The sequence below is a fragment of the Heliangelus exortis genome, chromosome 6, assembly GCF_036169615.1.
Source record: "Heliangelus exortis chromosome 6, bHelExo1.hap1, whole genome shotgun sequence".
NCBI lineage: Eukaryota > Metazoa > Chordata > Aves > Apodiformes > Trochilidae > Heliangelus > Heliangelus exortis.
Window position 1 is genome coordinate 9,751,519 of NC_092427.1, and position 24,583 is coordinate 9,776,101.

At 36.9% G+C, this 24,583-nt stretch overlaps 1 protein-coding gene across 6 annotated transcripts in view; it reads left to right on the plus strand.

Moving 5' to 3' along the window:
* Positions 1-22,599, plus strand: part of ZNF148 (zinc finger protein 148) — a 37,623-nt gene extending 15,024 nt beyond the window's left edge. For 2 of the 6 annotated variants that reach the window (XM_071746590.1, XM_071746592.1), the window contains exons 2-7: positions 5,323-5,668; positions 6,873-6,998; positions 10,059-10,182; positions 10,852-10,935; positions 16,772-16,890; positions 17,209-22,599. In XM_071746590.1, coding sequence (XP_071602691.1) covers positions 5,339-5,668; positions 6,873-6,998; positions 10,059-10,182; positions 10,852-10,935; positions 16,772-16,890; positions 17,209-18,801 — 2,376 coding nt within the window. In that variant the 5' untranslated portion in view covers positions 5,323-5,338 and the 3' untranslated portion in view covers positions 18,802-22,599. Of the gene's footprint in view, positions 1-5,322; positions 5,669-6,872; positions 6,999-7,040; positions 7,662-10,058; positions 10,183-10,851; positions 10,936-16,771; positions 16,891-17,208 lie in introns of those variants that run through there. The other 4 variants (XM_071746593.1, XM_071746594.1, XM_071746596.1 and 1 more) reach the window with 4 other exon arrangements.
* Positions 22,600-24,583: the final 1,984 nt, after the last annotated feature.

Genomic DNA, 24,583 nt, shown 5'->3' on the forward strand with positions numbered 1-24,583 from the left:
TTTTGCAGGATATTGTTTACAAGTAGAAAAAGTCCATCTTACTTTAAAAAACAGCAAAACCAATAAATTAGTGCTGCACATAGGAATTTTATTTTTAAAGTGTACCCAATTAGTATCTCAGAGTTCTGTCTCATTAAATTAACTATTGTTTGCTACTTTTTTAAGAGTAGAAAAGACACAGTAGCCCTTACCATGGTCAGTTGAAGTGAAGGAAACATAGACCTTGTGTTTAATCTGGTGGCTAAAAAGTTTTGCCACTTTCCTTCAGGCTCTCTGTTCAGCTTTACTTGGTAGCAGCCACTTTCCTAGCAGGCTTTTTTAAATTCATCAGGGTGTTCCTTTGATTGTATTTTCATTTTTGATTCTGAATTGGTAAGGTCATCACACTTTTTATTTATAATGTTTCTGTTTGAGTGGATGTTTCTTTAGTTTAGGAATATTGTCTTTACCACTTAGCTCTCCAAAGTACTGCACCAGCAATCTTTGGAAAAACTGATGCTACTGAAATGAATAATTCTGAAGTACTGCCATAGGGTTTGGCATTGCAGCAGCTACTGAAATGAAGCAACGTGGTTCACTGGCTGTGGATGTTCTGCAGGCAGCTGTGGGGAACTATATGAAAAGAGAAGGTGCTGGGATGATCTCAGGAGACCTTTTCTTTGGGGTCTCTCCCCTGGCCCTTTCTCCTCCTTCCAAAATGCATGCATACCTAGGAAGCTCTGCCTGTAGATGTGTCTGGTGAAGTGCTTTGCCCAGAGGATAGGTTTGGAGAGTCTCTCCCAAGCAAAATCGAAACTTTAAAGCTTTTGTTGACAGCTTTTGTTTCCTCTGGGCATATAGAGATACTATAAATTCAAAGAAAAATCACACGATTAGTTGGTGAGGCTTCATAAAATTTCTGAAGTTCCATGGCAAAAGCCTCAGCAATAGGGATAACAATGTTTTATGCCAAGAAACGTGCTTGTGTGTGTTTGTATTATTGTATCTACACTCTAGGTAATATCAAAAGAAGCTGATCTTTATTTCACACGTCTTGCACTTAAAATATTTATTTAATCTTTCCAGGCTTGGTAAAGTGAGCTTGTTTGAATGCTTTTAGCTTATAATTTCTTTATCACACTGTCATTCTTCCTAGAACACTTCTCATCTCCAATTTAAACGATAGGATTTCTTTTATGTGAGCCAAAAGGTGTCAGTTGACAAATCACATGTGTTTTACTGAATCGATTGCAATTGGGATTCTTCTTATTTGAATTAACAGCTTATTTTTGTTTGTGGAGCTTCGTTTTAGAACTACCTGAGTGTCAATTAAATTACACAGAGCACGCAGCCGAACACTCTGAGTTCTCATTGTTTTTTAATGAAAAGCCAGATGCAGTACACTCACTGTACCAGCTTCAGATATGACTCAAGATCATGACTGGAAAACAACTTGAGTGCTTTCAGTTGCATGACTCTACTAAGCCTGCTTGTCAGGGTGAGAAAGAAGCAGCTTCCATATCCTTGGCAATTGAGACAACTAACAAGACCAATGAATATACACTGCTACCCTGTCTTCTGGGCAGCTGCTGACTGTCTCCAGCTGTCCTAATATTCTGCATGTCACGAGTCTTGCAGTCTCTGCTGGGGAGAGTAGCAGCTCTTAAGCACTGTTAGACACTTGGTTTCTCTATTTGCATTTGCCTGCCTGCCTTCCTGCCAGGAAATAGCTTTAAATCCAGGATTTCCGCAATTCATACCTTATTTGAGAGTGATGTGGCAGTATCCTCCATGTGGAGCAACCTTCTGTGCTGTTTTTGTCAGTGGTTTGGACAGACAGATTAGGGCCACCTTGTTCTCATTGTGTTTGTTCTCCGTGGAAAGTGTTTCAGCATCTTAAGTTCTTGTAGTCTTGTACCTGTCCATGTCATTCCTCTAAAGAATCTATAGTGAGCTTACGTTCTTGTATTTCTGTGTTATGGAACAAAAGCATAGTGAACAACAATCTGTGTGGGATGTACCCTGAGCATGGATAAACTTGGGATAAGGGCTGAAGTGAATAAATAGATCTGCTTCTCTTCCTGGGAGTCTGTCTTTCAAGCTACATATTTAAAATGCCCTGCCTGAGATGCCAGTCTCAACCTTAGATCTTTTGTGCCATCTCTTATCAAGTAATGGCTCCATGGAAGACAGTTTCTTAAGAATTATGGTTTCTTCTCACTTTTCTTACTTGGCGTGGGATGTTCCACACTAAGACAATAAATTTATCTTCATTAGGTTCTTCTGGGATGTTGTGCAGGATCTCTCTGGGAGATCTGCATTGATGGAAAAAATACAGCCTTGGTGCTGTGCCAGGTTTTGTTGTTTGTTTGTTTGCTTCTGCTATTGCTGAGGAACTATCAGTATGGTTTCCCAGTTACTTCCAAGAAATACTTCATGGATTATATAATGTCTGCAGATGGCTGCATGGCATAATGAATTTGCATTTTCCCTTGAAGTTGTGTGAAATCTCATTCTCTTACTATAAAGTGGATTAACTTTAGAGTTAACTTGCCACCTAGCACTACCTGAGCTCACTCAAGATGTTAAGGAATTGTTGTCCATATTTGAAGGCAGGTGCTGTGAAAATCAAGAGTAAGATTTCAAACTTCTTTATGTTGGGATTGCAGAAGAACAAAACAGGACAAATGACAAGCACGAATCTTCTGAAAAGAAATTTTTCCCATATTCTTTTCCTGTCACAAGCTTTTTTGGTCCCTACGTGCTTTTTACATAGAAAGGAAGAATATTAAAATGATGTTTATGGCATTATCATATATAAACAGATTTATCTGGGTGACTCTGTCCTATACTAATTGACTGAAAAGCTTCTCTCTGTGGAGTATCTCCTAAATATTTGAAACTCTGAAAATTCAGACCATCCTGTCTGTCAGCCTTTCTATAATTTATTCAGAAATTAGAACCTCTCATGACAAAGAATAGAGACCAAATTTCTTCCACTTCTAAGTTATGCATGAATTCCTACCAGGTGTTCATGGGCATTTTTTCATGTGTTGGGTGTGTGGTGGGTTGGTTTGTTTTTCTTGTTTGTGTCTTTAAGAAACTGAGTGAATTTTGCTTCCAGAAAGTTAAGAATTGGTAGTGGTATTTGAAACAAAGTATAATGTAGGATAGCTTGAGACCTCTTTCAGCTGTTCCTGCCTGTGGTTTGCATTCCTACCAAGTACTCTAGGATTCCACCTGACCAGTATTTTTTTTGTAAATTCAGTGTAGTGATGTAAACAAATCTTCACAAATGTTTATGAGGTATCAAGAATTTTCAAAATATTTTTCTGGTGAAGAAAAGTATTTGGGAAGTGATCAAATGGATCAAACGTAAAAATGTAATGTGAACATTTTATCCAGGTTTGTTGGATCCAGTCTTTTTGCAGGTTGGCAGGCTGAAAACTGGCAGGGGGGCTGTTCTGTATGGTGATGGCCCTGCCAGTCCTAGGCAGAGACCACATTTCTTTGGTTATTAATTGTCATCCAGAGCTGTAGGAGGAGGCTCTGATTTAAAACTTGAATGGAGATGGAGCCTTTTACCAGGCTGCACTGTTAGGGGGACAGAATGTGAAGCTGATGACTAGAAAGACACCAACATCACATCTGTATTACAGTTTTCAGTGCATATAAACCAAAAATGCTGATGTTCTCCTAATACTCCCCAAGATATCCCCTTGTGCTCTGGCTGGGTCTGTCGTGTGTTGTCCAACTCTGCTGTGCCTCTGCTCCCATCCCTCTGTCTGCAGTAGCCTGTGTATAGCCTTTGCCCTCCAGCCGTGGGATAAAGGGATGGAGAAGGGATGTCTGTCTGTCTCTGTGTGTCTGAAAATGTGGACCAGAGCATTGTGGAATGAGTTAAGGGCCTAGGGAATGGGGTGAAGGAGCCTGACTGCTGTGACTGGAGAGCCAGTACACCAAGGAGTCTTAGAACTGTGCTGCATATGTAATAATAAGTACAATAAGAAGATGATGCCAGTTCCAGCTTCATAAAAACCTGCTGCCCTATGTTAAAAGACAATTAATAATGTCATGACACTTGTTGGAATATTAGGCTTTTATATCTATCTGTGCAATGTAAGTAAATGTAATGGTATTGCTATTCATGCCTGGAATTGATGTTTCCTGACTAATGCTCCTGCATAGTGGGTGTGAAAGTGAATGCTTTTTTATTAAAAGATCTGACCTCCTTATAGTTTTTATTTGACAAAAATCGTTAGCCAGAAAGTTGTGTTTCCATAGAATAGTTGAGTTGGAAGGGACCTTTAGAGGTCACCGAGCACATCTCTCTGCAGTGAGCAGGGACATCTTCAGCTACATCAGCCTGCTCAGAGCCCATTCCAAACAGACCTTGAACGTTTCCAGGGATGGGGGCATCTACCACCTCTCTGGGCAAGCTGTTCCAGTGCTTCATCACCTTCAGAGTGAAGAATTTCTTTCTGATGTCTAACCTAAATCCAGTTCAAGCCATTCCCCCTTGTTCTGTCACTACATGCCCTTATAAAAAGCCCCTCCCCTGCTTTCCTTAAGGTACTGGAAAGCCACTATAAGGTCTTACCCAGGCTGAACAACTGCTGCCTCTCTCAGCCTGTCCTTACAGCAGGGCTGCTTCAGCCCTTTGATCATTTTTGTCGCCCTCCTCTGGACTTGCTCCAGCAGGTCCAGTGCTGAGGCTGCCAGTACCCACAGTACTGCAGGTGGGGTATCACCAGAGTGGAGCAGAGAGGCAGAACCACCCCTGTCAGCCTGCTGGCCCCGGTTCTTTTGATGCAGCCGTTTTTCTCTCACTGGTGGATGTGAAGATGTTCCAGCAGCTACAGCATGCCCTGGGGTAGCTGCAGTGAAAGGGCACTGAAAGGACATGGCATTAGGGATAACAGGACCAATATGAAAGAGGCATTTGTAAAAGACAGTCAACACAGAAAAAGGGAGCAGAGTAAAAAGGGCACACAGAAGGAAAAAAAAACCAAAACCAACAACCCAGTTCTCTAAGGAATGAGAGAGAGGAATTAGCTATCATTTAATTACCTGAATTTTGCCAGTGATCAGCAGGTACTGATTTGAAACATTTTATCTGAAAGTGTTCAGTTGTGTACACGTGCACGTGTGTGTGGAAGGAGAATCTTTTCATGTTGAACCAAGATATCCAACTTTTTGCTTTTATTTGGTATCAGTTTTAGGAGTGCTTGTGTGTGTATGTCGAGTGCTGACCGAGTTCTGTTAAAATGTCTTTTTTTAAGTTAAAAATTTTTAAGCAAGAGCACCAATTGTAGATGTTTACTATTAAAACTTTCTTTGTAGGTTGTTGCACTTAAGAATGAACATTGAAGACAAGCTGGGAGGATTATTTCTTAAATGTGGTGGCATAGACCAAATGCAGTCATCCAGGGCTATGGTAGGGATGGGTGCAGTATCTGACCAGTCTGGAGTCTCGGGAGACCGGCAAGAGGCAGTGCTTCAAGATCGGACTATGGCACACCAAGAAATTCTTGCAGCAGATGAAGTGTTACAGGAAAGTGAACTTCGACAGCAAGAGATGATTTCACATGATGAACTCATGGTCCATGAGGAGACGGTAAAAAATGACGATGACATGGATACGCAAGATAGACTTCCTCAAGGGCTGCAGTATGCTGTGAATGTCCCTGTAAGCAATTTCTTTGTGAAATATTGGAGAGAGTACTAGGAAGCTTGATATGGTAGTCTAATCCTACTCTGGCAAGAATCTATTAATTGCTTGTTTGGATTTTGATGATCAAAATATTTATGAATGGATGCTATTTACGAAAATGTCATTTTCTTCTGGCTGCGGATAAATTTTTCCAATTAAGTATAATCTTTAAGTATCTGTTTTACAAATATTTTATAAGCAGGCTGTTACCATAGAACTAATGCGTTAAAATGTGCTCTTTTAAATATATTTAATGTTCAAGGGTAACTGCAAACCAGAATAAATAGAGTTGTTAAAAGGTGCTTACTGTTCATACTGCTCATAGTACTATTTAGTTTCTTTTGCTATAGGAAGCATCTTGTATGTTTTTAAAGTATGTGGACGCTTAGCAGTTGCATTCACACTGCAGGTTGGACTGTGACACTTCATACATGACCATAAATATGCCCCTCCTCGATACCTCAAAGATGGTGTTACCTCAGCTTTCCCAGAGAGAATAGAGATGACTTCCTTTTTTGAAAACAGAGCATCTGTCTGTAATGCAGCACATCATCACTGTTACCCTTCAAACATAAAGGATAATTACCAGGGCTTTAAAAGTAGATAGCAATATATACAAAGAATAATCTTTAGAAAGGTAGGATTTTTAAAACACATCTCTGTCAGCTGTAGATCAGGTGATCCAGGAGTTAGAGAAATGTAAGAGTATCATTCTCTTTCCTGAAGTTTACATCAGATTATTTTTTGGAAAAACTTCATTAGCGCTATTTTTTTTTTCCTAAAAAATACTTCTGTCTTAAATATATAATAAACTATTCTGTTAAATCTTGCCTTGACAACACACGGACTAAAGTAAAATAGGTGTGAAAAACTGAATGGTTTTACAGATGGAAGTGATTTGGATACAAGAACTGATCTCAAAATCATGACAGGTCAGAAGGAAAAAAGATGTTGGGAGATGAATGAAAGGATCCATCAAAATGTCATTCTAGAAACTAACTATGCCCTTTTTATTTAAGATACTTATTCTTTTCACTTAAATTTCTGAAAGAATGAAGCCACAAGATAATTCCCTCAGAAAAAGGTTTTCTGTTTCAGCAGTTTGTCATCTTCTAAAATTGAAAAATTGCTTTTCTGTAGTGAGAACCTTACCTGAAACTGGCACTTGGTATCTTAACAGATCAGTGTAAAGCAAGAAATTACCTTTACTGATGCATCTGAACAACAGAAACGAGACAAAAAACAAATACGAGAGCCAGTAGATTTGCAGAAAAAGAAGAAAAGAAAACAGCGTTCACCAGCAAAAGTAAGACATTGATTTGGCAAAACCAGGATTAAAAGAACCTGAAGATTTGGTTGACTATGACTAATTTCATTAGCATTTGAAACAGTTAGGCTGGAAATTGTTTGTTTGCTCAGTAAAGATGCAGTTCTGAAGTTCACCAGAGACCCAGAACAAAACCTGATATAACAGTGTTTTTCTTTGAACTCTTTTTAGCAACATGAACCCTTGACATATTTTAATATCTGTCTCTCCAGGCAGTTCTTTCTCCAAATTTTTTTTTTTTTCAAATTATGAGTCAGTAGCTTTGTAGACAATTTATAAACCATTACTCTGTATCTATCTAATAACAGTTATGCTTTTCTGTGAGCCTGATAATTTTACATGCTTCATGCATAGTAGTGAAAAGTTTCTAAAAAGAAATCTAAAATGGTAGTTTTGAAAATTCTAAAAATTTTACTAATATATACAAAATAATTCACCAGTAGGTAATTCCTGTGGTCATAACCATCTTCATATATGTATTTATTTATATCAAAAGATTCTTAACCATAGCTGCTGGTTTGTTACTTCAAAATTTGTTTTGTAGATCGATTCATGAGGAGTTTGTATCCCTGTATGTCTGAAAACAATTTTCTTCTATTGAGACGCACTTCAGATAGAACCAGAATCATTTCACCTCATGAGGTAGCAGTGTTATATCTTCTAGTAATTCCCCAAAACAGTATAAATCTTCAGACTTAAAATACAGAACATACGCAGGCTGCTCTGATAGGCAAAAATCAGATATGTATAATCACACAGAAGCATTAAAATTTAAGCCTACTCTGGAGTCAACCCAGACTGTGTATACATTGAGGGAAAACTCACCCTAATGCCAAGAAAAACTCCAAAACCTCATTTTTGTTGGCCTGGGAGAGGGACCTCTCGGTCCTTCTCAAAGCACATCAGGTTGCACCTGTAGTATTCTTCAAAAGTTGAGAAATTTTTTTAGGATGGGTGTGGAAGCACATTCCCAATCTTGTGCATCAAGATTCTTCTCCCCTTGATAGAAAAAGGAGATGTAGGCTGAGTACCTCCACAGATCACTTCCATGGAAACATTGCAAGGTAGGAGGGGCATGTGTCTCTCTTTCTACAGACATGTACTTGCATGCTTCCTTTTTATCTCCCAATCTGTCAGGGTTAGTCTTTTGAGATGACAAAATGATCAGGAGAATTGTTAAACAGGTTATTTTTCAGTCTCTTCCACTTCTTTCAAACTTGTCAGAGTAGAAAGGCAGCAAGAAGCTGAGGGACTGACGGAAGGACTGACTTAGGTGATAGACTACTGCAGTTTAAGTTAGTTATTCCCAGAGTAATAGGACTGATTTTTCATCCAAATGGCAGCTGGGACTTTTACAAATGGAAGTCAATTAACATGCAAAACCATTTTAAATTTTATATTAATATAGTCAAACAAGTAGGTTTTTTGAATCCTGTCTACTTCCCCCTCTTCATGCACACAGATACACACATGCATGTACAGACACACACATGTACACACACACACACACAAACACACACACACAAGCTTTCTAAGCTTTTTTTGTTGCTCTTACTAGGAAGACTGCACTGACAAAATTAACTTCCTTGGTTTAAGAGCTTGTATAATGATTTAATGCAGTACAACAGCCCAGATATAGGGTAACCGAAATTAAGTCTATTTTCTGCACAATTATTTTTAAATTTCAATATAATATATGAAAAACATTTAGTAACACGTATTTAACTTTATTTTAAATAAACAGTCAGTGTTTCATTAGCTATATGTTACAGAACAGAGTTTTTATAACTTTCTGTATCTGTAACTTATTGGAGCTGTAACATCCCAATCTGACGAACGTATGAATGTACTTGTCCTTCAGAGTGAATGCACAAGAATTTGTTAGTTTGAAATTTTCACTCTTGCTGAGTTTTGATACAGCTGGATTAAGAATTGTTTAAGTAGATCCTATAGTATTTGCTGCTATTTAAGAGATACTGTTTTAGTTATTGACTTTCCCTTTTTCATCACTGTCATTATCATAAAACCTAAAACCTTGTAGCTAATCAAATCACAGATGTGTTTCCCCAGCAGACTTATTTTTGTTAATAACAAGGGACTAAACTGTTTTACTTAAGGTTATTTAAGCTCTTCTTTATAGTAAGTAAGTTAAGTAAGAGTTTTGGAAATGTAATTTGTTTACTGGTTTTCTTCCTCTCTTGCCAGAGATAGTAGAGAGTTTGGGATTTGGTATTTTTGGTATTTTTTTTTTTTGACAAATTAGAGAAAACTTGTGATGAGCTTTATTGAATAAGGTAGATATGGTGCAATTTTTAAATCTAAGTTTTCTTCAACTTTATATGGAAATAGTGGCTCTGTTTGACAGCAGAGCAACTGAGTGTGGCGAGCTGAATTAATCAGAGATATGCTCTAATTAGTTATATTGAGTGAGCAATATTTTATTGAGTGAAAAAATTGAAAGGGGAGAAGAGTAATATTTTCTTTGTTGTTTGGCTTTTGGGTTTTGTTTTTTAAAATAACTTTTGTCTCTGAGACTGTGGGTATTATGTAGATATAAATAATTTGTATTACTATCTCGGATAAGTTTTAATGCCTTTTAGCAAACATTATTAGTCGTGAATTATAGAAAAAGAATATAACTTATGCTTTAAAGTATGATTACCCATGGTTTAGTGCCTAGAGGTGGTTTGGTTACTCTGCATCCTTTCCAACAGACGGAGAAAGTAAACAACAGCATATAAAGTGCCTGGGCTGTGAACAGGGGAGCTTTAAGCTGATTCTCCATGAGCTGCCTTTGTCTCCGTCCTGTGGAAATATCTCTTAATACACGATACACAAGTTGGATTGCACTGCAATTGGAAATGTCTACTAAAAGCCTAACCCATAGCTTTGTAGAAATTAGCATTGTAGAAATTAGTATTGTTTACCTGAATTATTTAAGTTTTCTGCATCAAAAAAGTTAATGTTTTTTTTTTTTTGTAGTTAATAAGACATCTTTAGAGGGTAGTGTGAGAACAAATTTTACTCTTTTTAAAATAGATCCTTACAATAAATGAGGATGGATCACTTGGTCTGAAAACCCACAAATCTCATGTTTGTGAGCATTGCAATGCTGCCTTTAGAACCAACTACCATTTACAGAGACATGTCTTCATTCATACAGGTACTGCTTGACTTCAAATTTGTCTTTTCTACTATATAAAGAGTTGTTTACTTATGTTAAAAATGTTTTCAGCTCTATGCGAATTTCAGTTTTAAGAGTTTACCTAACTTGGCATCTAAGCTTAGAGATTCCATGCACCAAAGTGTCAAAAGAATACCAGAAAAAAAAAAAAATCAGCATATATTTAATAAACTGAAGACCTAACTGTTTACAAGGTTTCTTTTCTTTCTTTATCAGAAAGTAATGGGTTGACTTGTAGCCTAAGTGCCAAAATTGACCCCTTTGTAAAATGTGCTCCGGCTGCTTATTTGCCTGATGAGGTATCTCTCTGGTTTGGAGAAGTGCAAAAGGTACTTAACTATTATAGTAGCTTGCCAGTACCCTGAATGCAGTCTTATGCCAGCATCATGACTGATCTTGTTCATGAGGAAATTACAGCCATTTCAGCCCACTCTTCCCTGCTAGTCTTAATGTGACTCTTAGGGTCATGGAAAGAATTCTGCAGTTCATATGCTTAATAAGACCTAATATTTTTGGTATGAGAGTATTTTTGGAATTCGCTCAGATGCTGGGTTTTTTTAATAGACATTTGAATATTCCTCAAAAGTAGCTATCAGAAACAACAGTGTGTAGTTATTAACTTATGGATGTGGAATTATATTGTTCAAGGTGAAAAACCATTTCAGTGCAGTCAGTGCGACATGCGTTTCATACAGAAGTACCTGCTACAGAGGCATGAGAAGATTCATACTGGTGAGTATAGTGCCTTGAGTATCTTTACTGGCGTGCTTAAAAACTGTTTCCCCACTCAGGCCAGGTTCCTGGTAATAAGTATGCAGCCTAAAACCCTGTTGTCATTTGTTTTAACTTAACAGATGTTATAAAACTTTTAAAAAGAAATCAGTTTTGTGCTTTCAACTTGCTCCACTTTTCTTTGGCTGTAAAGTGAGTATAAACCCTAGTAAGCAAATCCAGTTGTAGTATTCTGTAAATAACCCCAGGGTAGCAAATCCTGAAGTTTGTGCATTTATAAAAGTTGAGGTTTGTTAAAAAGTTCTGTCTTGTGTTAAGCTGATTCAGACAATTTAGAATTATATTTAAGTTGATTTATTTATTTGTTTGTTTTGGAATTTGGTGGAAAAGTGCCAGGACTAAAATGGCCAAAATGCCTAACCCCAAAGGTATTAGTGTCAGTTTTACTTTTCACTTTTTTTTTCTATCTCTTTTTCTTTTTTTTTTTTTTTTTAAAGAAAGGTTTAATTCAGAAGTGTTCTAAAAATAAAACCTTAGTATAAAAATATACAATATAGGTCAAATAAGGCCTGAAATTTAAACCAAAGTGAGTTAAAGTTTATACATGTTTATTTTTTTATCTTCTTGCACTGCACAAAACCACATTCTTTAACAGGTTTGGCTTCGTTGGGTTTTTTTGCATTTTGGTGCATGGCCTTTCAATCCCTCTTTAAATATTTTGTAATATGGTCCCTTTGGACTAGATGCCAATTTCTCAGCCTCTTTCAGAAAAGCAGAGCTGATGAATGTGCACAGTGTTTCTTGGCTGTAGCATTTAAATAGATATGAAAGCTACTAACATGCAGTGCAGTGTGTGCATGTGTAAGAGTTGAGAGGGAGAAAAAACTCCTGCAAAATGAATTTTCAGAGCAGCCTACAGGGAGTTACATGCACAAATACCCTGTTGTTTATGGGATTTTTGTGTCCTAGGTTGCCATGAGCCCAGACTAAGTAGGTTTCCCTCAGCCAGTCAGCTACAGAAGAGTCCTCCATTCTTCTGTCCAGTGTCTTTGTTCTGCTCTTAGTCTTTCCTCTGGCTCTGAATTGGTGAACCATGCTGCCTTCACTTTGTGTAGATATTATTCTTGAAAAGAATGCTCATTCACTCTCTTCTGTCTATCTGGCCACTCCATCTCACCCCCCCCCCCCCCTAGAACAAAACAAAACAAAAACAAAACCACCAAAAAAATAAAACAAACCCCAAAATTTAAGTGTAGTCTTCACATTTTTCAGATTATTTTTTTAAAAATGAGGATTATTCCCTGTATGTGGCTTTGAAAATGAGAGTGGGCAATATAATTAATTAACGCTTGACTGCAGGTATTTTATAAAATGAATGTAATTTTTTTTAATTCAGCTTTTAGCTCTAATCAGAATTCAGTGTTGATTGTAAGTATTGGAGGGAGGGAGTGGTGGTGGTCGGTTCAGGTTTTTTTGCCAGCTCTGACATACACTGGTCTTTGTTTAGCAGAGACATTTAACAAATTAACCATATTGTTATCTGACTTTTTAGATAACTTTGTTTTCCTCCTCCCCTCAGCATTCTGAGGAGTAGTTTGGTTGTTTCTCAGAAAATTCAGGATGGTGATTGTGAGTGTTATCCTAGGTTACAACTAGTTAGGAGAAAACATTTAAGACCCTGCTTCCAGAAATGCCTTCTTGAAGTCCATTTGCTTAGCAAGTGTTTGACTACTGCTTAATTTTTTACTTGGTCCAGTTACAAAATATCTTAATTGGCATTCTAGGGACCTGTCTCTGCTCTCACTTCCATATGACAGTATTCACTCCTGGGCCAGAGGTGTTTTGTGTAGCATTACCCTGTTGTTGGACTGCATAACTGAACCCATCCAGGAAAACTAAATTTTCAGCAGTGAGTCTGTGTTTCACTTTGATGGAAGCAAAGGAAAGCTCTCTTTCTGTTATTCATACTCTTTTTAAACTTATTCCTTATATATTCTATATTGCATTTTTTTTCTTTTCCATTTTTATCTCTCTGCATAGCTGCTTTTAGCACCAGCTTTTGTACAGTGTTGCAAACACTGATGGAGAACAGGATGTTTCTTACTCTTAAAGATGTTTATCAAATTTTCCAGTTTATTTTAAGCTAAGTGCAGACTGTGGTAACACTTAGAAGCCCCATTTTATGCCTCTTACAAGCCCTGAATTTACAGCTGCCTAGGGTAGTCCCGGTGTAATTTGAATTCAGTTCTCTCAACCACTCCTTCAAAGGAAGATATGAAGGAGGTAGAAAGCAATCAATGAACAGCCTTATTCTGTGTAAATAATTAAATGGTTGCATCTAAAAGCAGACATTGCATTAATACTCGAAATAACACTAGAAATAACTGCATGTAGAGGAGGGCAGCAGTGCTAGAACCCTGCTGCTAAACTTGTCACTAATGGTACAGAAAAATCACAATGTCAGTTGTAAGAGAGGGAAGAATAATTTGTACACAAATATTATCATAGTCTGAGTTTACTAGGCTCATGAAGATGATGAATACTTGTTGGTTTGTTGTTTTTTTTTTCCAAATATGTCTGCTTTCCTTTGCCTTAGAGATGTTTTTATACACCTTACCCACTCATGCATTCATGTGTTCCAATTCCATAACCCACACTAGTTTCCATTTTAAACACAATAAGTGAAATTACATTTTTAAAAATGAAGCAACACTGGGGCTAACAATTCAAGTGCCTTAGTATTCACTCATGCTGCTTTTTTGGCCTTTTTTGGTATTTGTATTTTATCTCTAGATTTAGTTTATAATAGTTGAAGCCTTTGTACAAATAGCATTTGTAGTACACTTCATAAATAGTTCTGTTGCTCAGTTTTAATAGATTTCCAGCATAGGCACAAAAAATAAGCTGTATTCATAAATAATGCATATAGTTATTGTATTTTTAAAATGTTACTTTTTTACATCTGATTCTTTCCCACTCACCAAGACATTTCAGAAAAATATGTCCTGGAGTCTCCCTGCTTTAGCAATAAGTTATTATTAGTGATCTCCTCCATTTGTGACAGACCCTGTTTGAAAAGTACTATAAAATTTCAGAAGGCTTCTGCTAGGAATAAATTATTCCGGAAAGCATATCTTCATATTACTTTTTAATCTTTTTCTAATGTTATCTTCCTTATGAAGATTAAAGCAAGAATTAAGTGTGATATCAGTTTCACAAAGTGTTTCTTAATCTCACATCCAGAGTCTTCTGGAATTCTACTGAATAATATTACTTTCTGTGTTGTGCTGAGTAATTCAAGGGCAGTGTCCCCAAACTTTTCTTCCCATTGAGGCATGGCCAGAAGTGCCTTTGTGCACATATTTACAAAGTCTCCCAAATAGCTGGTGTTGTAGTACTCTACAATGAAAAACCTCAGATGCCCTGTTTGGCCCTATTTAAGCCTTGAAAAGGGAATAGACAGCATGGAAATCCCCCTGCCAGTGCAAGTAGGCAAATATTGCAGAACTATGTGAGAATTCCCTTGCAGGAATGGATGTGAGGCTGGAGGTAAGTGCAGCATTGATGCATTCTGCATTTGAGCCCTCCTGGGGTAGCAGGGTAACTCCTTAGAGCAGGGTAAGCTCTTCAGAGCTAGAAAAGGACCGAGCTGTCTTGCTTCTCTGACTTGGTTTGGCTTCTGTAAGGCTCAGGATAGTTTTCATCCCAAACAGCTGCTCGTTTCTCTAAAAAAAAATTGAAGATGTGAAAGCAAACTTCAGGCAACATAAAGAGAGTTGTTCAGTGAGGTGACTTAAAAGAAACACAGAGGAGAATAGTGGAGCAAAGGGGAAGAAAACAGTAAGTAACAAGGTTTAAGTAGCTGGCTTGGGGAATGAAAGGGTTCCCGTTACATAAACTAGAACAATATCACCAAAACCTGTTGCCTCACCTTCCCAAAAAGTAAAGACTGATTGGAATTTGATTCAGAAAGTCTCAACAGGTTGGGTGCAAGCAGAACACCATAGTAATGAAGTCATAATGCCTGACAAATAAGGAGAACATGAGGAATGTTTAAAAGTTTAAAAATAGGAAGATAAAAAGATCTTCTTATAGATAGCTCTAGAGAGGATTATATGACTGTCATTATAATTTATAAAGGGTGCTCAAAAAAACCCCAAATTTTATGGCTGTTATAACAGGCAAGAAATGGTAAAAGTTAGTCTGACTAAATGTGAGAGATGAGCTAGGAAGCTGAAATTGTGAGCCTGTAGAAAAAGAACGAATGGAAGTTGAGAGATGGTAGGAGAGAAGATAATCTGGTTTAGGAGAGAATACATTGGAAGAGTTTCATTCAAAAAAGAGATTGGCTGAGAAGCCACATGGAGAGGTAAGAATTAGTAATTGGAATTAGAGCATAGGCTTACAAAGAAAGAGACTTAGAAATTGCTTGGAATTAAGAAGATTGAAACTCTAGGTGTAAATGATCTGACTAGAAGCAAATGTGTGGGTGGTACAGATGTTTTCCATTCTAGTTTCTATAAATACTGGCATCTTATTTTAAGGTACCTTATTTCCATTTGTAGAAGAATGTGGCTGAATAGATCTATTCTAAACGGAAAATATGCACTCTAGCAAAAATTTAAATAAGAGAATAAAATGCATTAACATTTTAATAATCAATACTTAGCAATAACTTAACAAAATCAGCTAATAAAATAATTTAAAAAAAATAAACCTACCTCAGAAAAACAGAAATATGCCTGTGTCTGGGAACAAAAAGTAGATGGTGTACATCCCAAAAATCAGTGCAGTATCAAAAAAAAAGAGGACGTTGACAGATTCTTCCAAGACACTCCCTGATGTCTATGTCAATTCAAAAGAATTCATAGTAAGTGTTAAGATGAAAAATTACTGTTGTTCATGGTGAGTTTTATTAAATAACAGTGAACTTGGGTAAAAGCAAACCTGACTTTTCATTGTACTTGGGATTTGTAGGTTTTGTTAGAGAAACCTGGAAAATAAGTATATCAGAGGGAAGATGCAAGACAATAGTTAAAAGCAATATAAAGTTACTACATGTCCTGAAAAGATCATAGCAGGGCTTCTTTGTGAGGAAAAAAACAAGGGGAGAACTGAAGATAAATTCAGGGCAATGAATATTGTCTGAACAAATACGTCATGAAAGTGAAACATAGCCCAAACAAACAAAACAACCAAACAGAAAAAATGTGAGTGTGCTAGCATCTGTTCTGCTACAGAGGTTTCTTGTTTTCAGCTGAATTTTTTAGATAGATTAATTTTTAAATTATTTTTAAAAATGAAAATAAACCAAATATTGTTTCCAACAAAAATGTTAGGATTTATTTCAGAGCAGTTATTTCAATTATAAACACAGTTAAGGGGGAAAAAAACCCTATGGAAAATGCAAAGTATCCTACAAAAATTTTAAATTAAAGCTTGGAAATTGACAACTCTCTTCTAGAAGGGATGGATTTGAGTTAAATGGGTTTTAGAAAGTTATGTAGCAGCAGTTCAGGAAGGCTATCTTTGCTGTTCTTAATTTGTTAGGTTTAAGACAGATATCTGCACCTTCATTGGAAAGAAGGGGAGATAACCTACTTTTAGAGGTTTTTAGTGTAAAAGCTTACTATGATTTTGAAACATCAACTACCGAGTCTTGGGACAATAGTGATGTGAGAAAGCTTCATGGTGGTTTTCAGTAGCAACAGACTAAGCTCTTCTCTAGTATTTCTAATAGAGAATGTAGTATTTGACCTGGTGATTGTATGGAAGAACACTGATTTATTTTTTTGGATTAATATTGCTATGTTTTGGGTTTTTTTTTCCTAATCAGGTGAGAAGCCATTTCGTTGTGATGAATGTGGTATGAGGTTTATTCAGAAGTATCACATGGAAAGGCACAAAAGAACTCACAGTGGAGAGAAGCCTTACCAGTGTGAATACTGTCTGCAGGTAAGATGATTCAGTGAAATCTTTCCCACTTAAAAAAACCCAAACATTGATCAGTTCCCAAGCAGTGCAGGTAGGACTGTGGGTTGTCTCGGTGCCCAGGTGTAGCAGAGTCACAGCTTGATTTTATTGATTATATAAATGTTGTTTGACATTAGAAACTGGCAAAATGGATGAGTTGTGAAGTAAACTTGTTAGTGCTAAAGGTTTCTTTTTTTTTTTTTTTTTTTTTTTTCTGCTAATACATTTATTTTTCAATAACAGCAACAGCAACAACAATAACTAAAAAGAAAATAACTAATACTAAAAATGTTTTTGCAGTATTTCTCCAGGACTGATCGTGTGCTGAAACATAAACGTATGTGCCATGAGAACCGCGACAAGAAACCCAACAGAAGTGCCACCAAAGTTGGCTTTTTGCCATCAGAGGAAGATTCCGGCTTCTCTACTCCTATGAAAGACAGCTCCTTGCCAAAGAAGAAGAGGCAGAAAACGGAGAAAACAAAATCTGGGGATAAGGAAAGTGCAGACAAATCGGAACAGAAGAAGGACAAAAATGACTATTTGCCTTTGTACTCCTCCAGTACTAAAGTAAAAGATGAATACATGGTAGCGGAATACGCTGTGGAGATGCCGCACTCTTCGGTCAGCGGGACGCACCTGGAAGAGGCAAATTCTGGAGAAATACACCCACCTAAGCTCGTGCTCAAAAAAGTGAACAGCAAGAGGAGTCTGAAGCAGCCACTTGAGCAAAGTCAAACCATTTCACCTTTATCTACGTATGAAGACAACAAGGTTTCAAAGTATGCCTTTGATCTTGTGGATAAGCAAAGTTTACTGGACTCTGAAGGTAATGCTGACATTGATCAGGTTGACACGTTACAGGAAGGGCCCAGTAAACCTGTACACAGCAGCACTAATTATGATGATGCAATGCAGTTTTTAAAGAAAAAGAGGTATCTACAAGCAACTAGTAATAACAGTAGAGAATATGCCTTGAATGTAAGTACCATAGCATCTCAACCTTCTGTAACACAGGCAGCTGTGGCCAGTGTCATTGATGAAACTGCTACAGCCTCAATATTAGACACACAAGCACTGAATGTTGAAATTAAAGGTAACCATGACAAAAATGTCATTCCAGATGAGGTACTACAAACTCTGTTAGATCATTATTCACACAAGGCTAATGGACAACACGAGATATCTTTCAGTGTTGCTGACACTGAGGTGACCTCCAGTATATCAATCAATTCTTCTGAAGTGTCCGAGGTCACCCAATCTGAGACAGTTGGAACAAGCTCTCAAGCTTCCTCATCAGACAAAGCTAGTATGTTACAAGAATATTCAAAGTTTTTACAACAAGCTTTGGACAGAACTAGCCAAAATGATGCCTATTTGAACAACCCGAGCCTTAATTTTGTGACTGATAACCAGACTCTTACAACCCAGCCAGCATTTCCTTCCATGGAGAAGGTCTACACATCCATACCCGTCAATAGCTTCCGATCGGGAATGAACTCTCCGTTGAGAACAACTCCAGACAAGTCTCATTTTGGACTAATGGTTAGTGATTCGCAGCACCCTTTTCCCTTTTCAGGTGATGAAGCAAATCATTCTTCTTCCTCCTCAACACAGGACTTCTTGGATCAAGTGACTTCTCAGAAGAAAGCAGAGGCACAGCCTGTTCATCAAGCATATCAAATTAGTTCCTTTGAGCAGCCCTTTAGGGCTCAGTACCATGGGGCAAGAGCTGGAATATCATCTCAGTTTAGCACTGCCAATGGACAGGTGAACCTTCGGGGACCAGGGACAAGTGCTGATTTCCCAGAATTTCCCTTGGTGAATGTAAATGATAGCAGAGCTGGGATGACTTCTTCACCTGATGCCACAACGGGCCAGACTTTTGGCTAAGAAATATTTGTAAATAATACTGGCACTTTAGAACACATTTGTTAAAAGGGGGCTGCTCTGTATAAGATGGAGTTCTGTACAGCTTTTAAGAGCGCTATGTTAAAACAAAAGTAAGCTGATACTAGCAAGACCAATAACTGCTTCCTTTTTTTTTTTTCTTTTTCCTTTTCTTTTTTTTTTTTTTTTTTTTTGGTTAGTCACCAGTCATTGAACTGCCTGTTGCTGGTGTCCCCATCAAAGGCAGTTTATTATTCACTTGTTTGAATACAGAAAGTATTTTACCTTCTATGAAATTTAAAATAAACAAAATCCCCAGGTAAGACTTTCCCCCATGATTGTTTTGTTACTGGTTTCCTTGTGTGCTTTGGGAGGACAGTTTGTTGTCTGATCCTATTCATTTGTCATTTCTAAGCTTGTCAGCATAGTCATTGCTCTTCAGCAGGGAATCAACATGTACGAAACACACAGAATAAACAGTAAGTTTCAAAGTGAGGAGAATATGGCTTTAAAATACGACATTTTATAGAAAAATAATGTTTCTTCCATCTCTTGCAAAAATAATTTTAGATCATGTGCCCTCTAGTTCTTTGCATTATCTTGCGTTGTGTTTGGAGGAAAAAATTAATTCTGATAGACTAACCCTACTATTTAAAAGTCTATTAATTTAAAAATACTTTTAAAACTTTTTTAAGCAAAATGCCTAACTGCTAAAGCCTTTACTTCATTCCTGAAGTAATGTGTATTTCTTTGTACAGCTGAATCTAGATGTAACTTTTTAATTACTTTTTCATATGCAGATATCAAGATTTTGAAGTTTTAGTTAAAATACGCTGTAGATTACATTCCCAATTGCATAATGCTTACACAAACTGTGTATTCCAGATTTAAAAGCTTAATTGTACCTTACCCTACATACTCGGAATGGTTAACATAGAGCACTTAGCCAACTTGATGGTTTTCAATGTCTCAAAAAAATAAAACCATTTTTAGGTTTGATACGGTTGCATCACTTTCATCTCATACAGCTCCAATAATTCTTTTCTCTTTACATCAAGATTGGGTATTCTTAGCTTCTGTAAAAACTGTCTTAATTCCTTGTCTAGAATTGAGACAATTCAGATCATTAAATTGACTGAAGTATCCCTGAAAGCTGAAGAATTGGGCATTCAAATTCCCTGTCTTTTTAGCGTTTGCTTAGTGAAAATCATTACAGTTTTCCCAACCAGAACCACTGAGTAATGCTAGTGAACAGGATTTCTTTTTCCAGCATAGGTGAGTGATCAGATGTTTTCGTTGCATTTCACAGTATAAATAAACTGCAAAGTTTATCCCTGTACCATGAATATGTTTTTTTGAATAGTACTTTGTCTTGAAGTATGCAGTATGGTACGATAAGTAGTTCTGTGTGCATTTTTAAGGTGGTAAGATTTGAGTAGCATAACTATTGTGTAGTTTAAGTTAACAAGTTACAGATTTTTGAACTGTATGTTCATTCTATTGCACCTTCCCTAAAGGGACACTGTCTGGTAGTTTTAAGGCAGTTTAAGCCTATTGTGGGCTGATTAACCAGGGAAAAACACACACACACACACACACACACACGTGTGTATATATATATGTATGTATGTATGCATGTATGTATACAGGGTTTTTTTGGTTTGGGTTTTTTATAGGATTACACACGTCCCTTGACAGCACTATTTCTAGCTAGTATCTCTCAAATGAAGCTATCAGCTAGGAGAAAAGACTGTCTCAAGGGGCTAAAATATATCTTGTCTTTTAAGACAGAACTTAGGCAAGACATCCAGCAGTTCCCACTTCTTCCCAAAGCAGGAGCAGTATTCTTCTTAATTTTCATTACTAGGAAGCTGACCCATTCCATCTGTTTTCCCTAACAGGATCACTGTTACAGCACTAACTTCACTTGGTACCATTCATGGAGAAAGTGCACTTGTTATCAACAGCTGTCTTCTTACATTGACAAGAAATACAGTTTATGCAAATTTCTTGGTTAGTACTTTTGTATAAGGAGATGGGTTCTGGTTGGATCCATTGACCCCATATATGACATAGGAAGGTGTTTCAGTGTGCTATGACTTACCAGTAATTTTGTCTGCATATTTAGCCTTGTTTTAAGAATGAACATCAAGGGAAAATAGTAAATTCCTTATGGATTTTAAATGATAAATGTAAACAACTTTTTTTTGAAAGAATGTTTTTAAACTGATTCATGTCTCTCTGGTTTTCTTCCTTTATGGTCAGTTTTGTTTTTTTTAACTTTCCATTCCAGTTTGCAGAGATACAGTACTTATGGCCCCTGTATCCAAGGAAGCCACCTCTTGTAGCAGGTTTCATTTTTGGTGTTTCATTTCCATGACATCCTACCTTTTGCTGCCTGAATAATACTGTGTTGGCATCTTTGTTCTAGTGCCCTGTTGTTCCAAGTAGATTGCCATTAATAGTGCTATTCAGTAAGTACAACAGGCAGCAAAAGCCAAAATAAAATAAAAGGGCTAGATTATTATTGCACTTTTCTGGCCTGGTAGGGAGGTAAGAGGAATAAAGCCTGCTTCTCCCAGAGGAGATTGACTGGGGTTAATCTTTAAAAATTATTGCATTGTTCCTCTGCTGTGAGAATGTGATTAGAAGGGAGTAGCTCTCAGTCCATGCCTTCTTCACACTTAGGAACCACTGCCTGGGTGTGAGTGAGCAAACTACTGAACAGAGTGAAGGAACCTGCTCTTCCCCAGAGCAAAGTGGGAATCAGATGAGGATTAATCAGATGAGGTTATTGCTTATATTGCAGCTCATTCCCTTGCCTGCTGCTGAGCCACTGCAGCTCTACTCTGTGCCTTAGGACAGGTTGTGAAGTCACCATCTGGCCCCACAGGGGCTATCTCATAGGCATCTTCCACATATCCAATGAAAAGGGTGGTGTGAGTAGTTGATATGCTGATGCTTGGAGCTTTCTGTGCTGGAGGAATCCACTGACTATACTGCTATGATTTCCTGAGTACATGCCCTTTTATTCTGGAGTAAGCATGTATGTAGTTCTGGGAGGTTCACCTACGTAAAAAGCTCTTGCTTGTTTAATAATCCCATTATTTAATAGCATTTTCAACTGCTCATGTTTTGCTTCTTTTAACCTGCTAGAGGTGCACACTCTTAATTTTAATATTCTCTGTGTTCATTTTTATTAGCTTTCTGTGTATGTCAGGAAAAAATTGACTTTGGTTTTCTGTTTGGATCCTTACTGCTCTTGTTCAGTTGGTCAGCATAAGGCTGGGGTGAGCATTTATATTCCACAGAGCTAACAACAGACATTCTTACCTTAAAGTCATGGAAGCACTGAACGTGTGTGTGTGTGTGTGTGTAACGTGGAATTTTTTGGGGATATCTCTTGGTGATAGAGCAACAATGATTTTTAAAAAGAGGAAATTGATGAAATTTATTGCTAAACTGTATATATACATATACACACACACACAACACGTGTGTGTATATATATACACACGCACATATTAGTAGACCAGATTTGGTCCTAAATTACTTGACAGTGTCCCTTTTAGCATGAATTCTTTGATATGGTTTATCATTAATATAACAGACAATGAAGGAATCAGCTTGTAATGGTATACTAATAGGCATTTACATTTTCTTAATTTGATTTGAGAATGAATTAATCATAAATTACAAGGTTTGGGGAGAGGAATTAACCATGTGTATCACTGTATGTTGGTTTACAAATAACAACAAAAACCAATTTAAATTGGATGATAAAAGAACTATGATTATGATCTTCTGTCTCCTAGTGTTGTCTTTAGGAAAATTGTGTTTCAAGAAGAAAATAGGACAAGAAAGTGTTCATGTGAAATAACACTTACATTATTTTTATATCGTACTTGTCAATTTTTTGGATGGGAGCTTTTAATTAAGAAGTACAGTAAATTGAGTTACAGTTAATTGAGAAGTACAGTAAAATCTTGCTAATTCGCTGACCACTAATCAGAGCATCCGAGAGGTTCATACATCCCTGATGGTCTCTTCCCCACCTCTCTGCAGTGGTCTCAAAAGTACTGTAGTGAGGTCTCATCTTAATAATACTGCACTGCTTCACCCAAGTATACTACAGAATCAGAGCTGGTATACTGGGAGTTCAAAGGAGTATTGAAAACTAAATTACAGTTGTCAAAATAAATGAACAAAGTACATTTTGTGATGTGACATCTTTGCCTTTATTGCCTGCTTCTTCACTATTTTGAAAATTGTAATTTGTAAAGGGTTTCTGAGGCATTGCTGCGAATTATTGGGGTTCTACTGTAACTTTTGAATTTTATTCTGAAGTATTCATGTTCTCCTGTGAAAACTTTCCACCTGGACAGATACATTATATTCCATGCTCGTTCAGAATATTTTTATAGTATTTGTATCATATATAGTAACTATTTGAAATGAACCAGAATATTTGGATGAATCCACTCTGAATTTTGCAGCATTGGATTACTTTATGTATGTATATTTGCTAACTAAACTTTCTTGGCTTTGAGAGCTTTGATTTTTATTCTTCTTTTTTCCGCTTGTTTTAATACCGTTACAAACTGCAGGGAAAATCCTGATACACCTGGGAATCCATTGGGAAATGCTAACAGGCAGAGAAATGCATATGCAGTCGGTACCAGTACACATGTGAACTTTCAAATTACATGGTCGGTACTGAAGCAAATGAATAATGTTACAGTTTCCTAGTGTTAGATTTTTCACTAAAATGAAGCCTTGTAACTTTGAAAGTTCCTTCAACTTACAGTAGTGCATGGTTGTTAGGCATGTAATGCATTTAGCTAAAACTCACTTTGCAAAGGACAAGTACTAAGAAAGTATGACTGCTAATGGAAAGACATGTCTTTGAGTTAAAATTTAAACTTTTGCTCGGTTTTCATTTGCTTTGTGTCAGGAAAATAAATTTATAGTCGCTTTGGCTCTACTCAGCATATAGAAACTTACGTTTCCTTTGTAAAAATCACATCTTTTGGTAGGAAATGCAAACTGAGGCAAGCAAACGTTTCTAAGAGTTGTTTCTTGCTTTCCTTAATCCAATGGATGGAAAGGTAATATTGTGTAAACAACATTATTTTATTTTTTTATGCAATATCATGCTGTAAATATGATTTATCAAATAAGGATGTACCTATGATTGAATCTTTGATTCTGCACAGCTAGAGTTTATATATAAATATAAATGTGTCTTGACAATCAAGGACTTATGTCAGTCTTCCTTTATGACGTTTCTTATTGTTATGCATTCCATTTGTTTGATTTGAGTATTTGTATTGTCTGTAAAGTATGTAATGTTTTTATAGCTTGTTTTAAAAAACTATGAAAAAAGCCTGTAAATACATAACAAAATGATTGCAGTACGGCTCTGTTAGGAGGCACATGATGATGTACTGTTTGCAAGCAATAATACATGGCAGTGCTAACTTCACAACTAGCATAAGGATAAGTTCCTAAAATAACTTTGGGAGTTAATAGCCTTGTTTGAGTTAATGGATATTCTTACTCATTTCTTTTATAAATAAATTCAAATGCCCTCCTGCTGGAGTATCTTAACATTGTTTACACGGCACAACTTCAGTCACAGAGGGGACAGTCTTTAGATCTATGGCTTCATCTGTGCACACTTTGAGTAAGAAATGAATGGCTTGGCTGCACTTCTGCAAGAGGAGGAAGACTGCAAAATAGCCCTGTATCTAAAGGAGGAGCGATACTATTCTGCTTCTGTGCT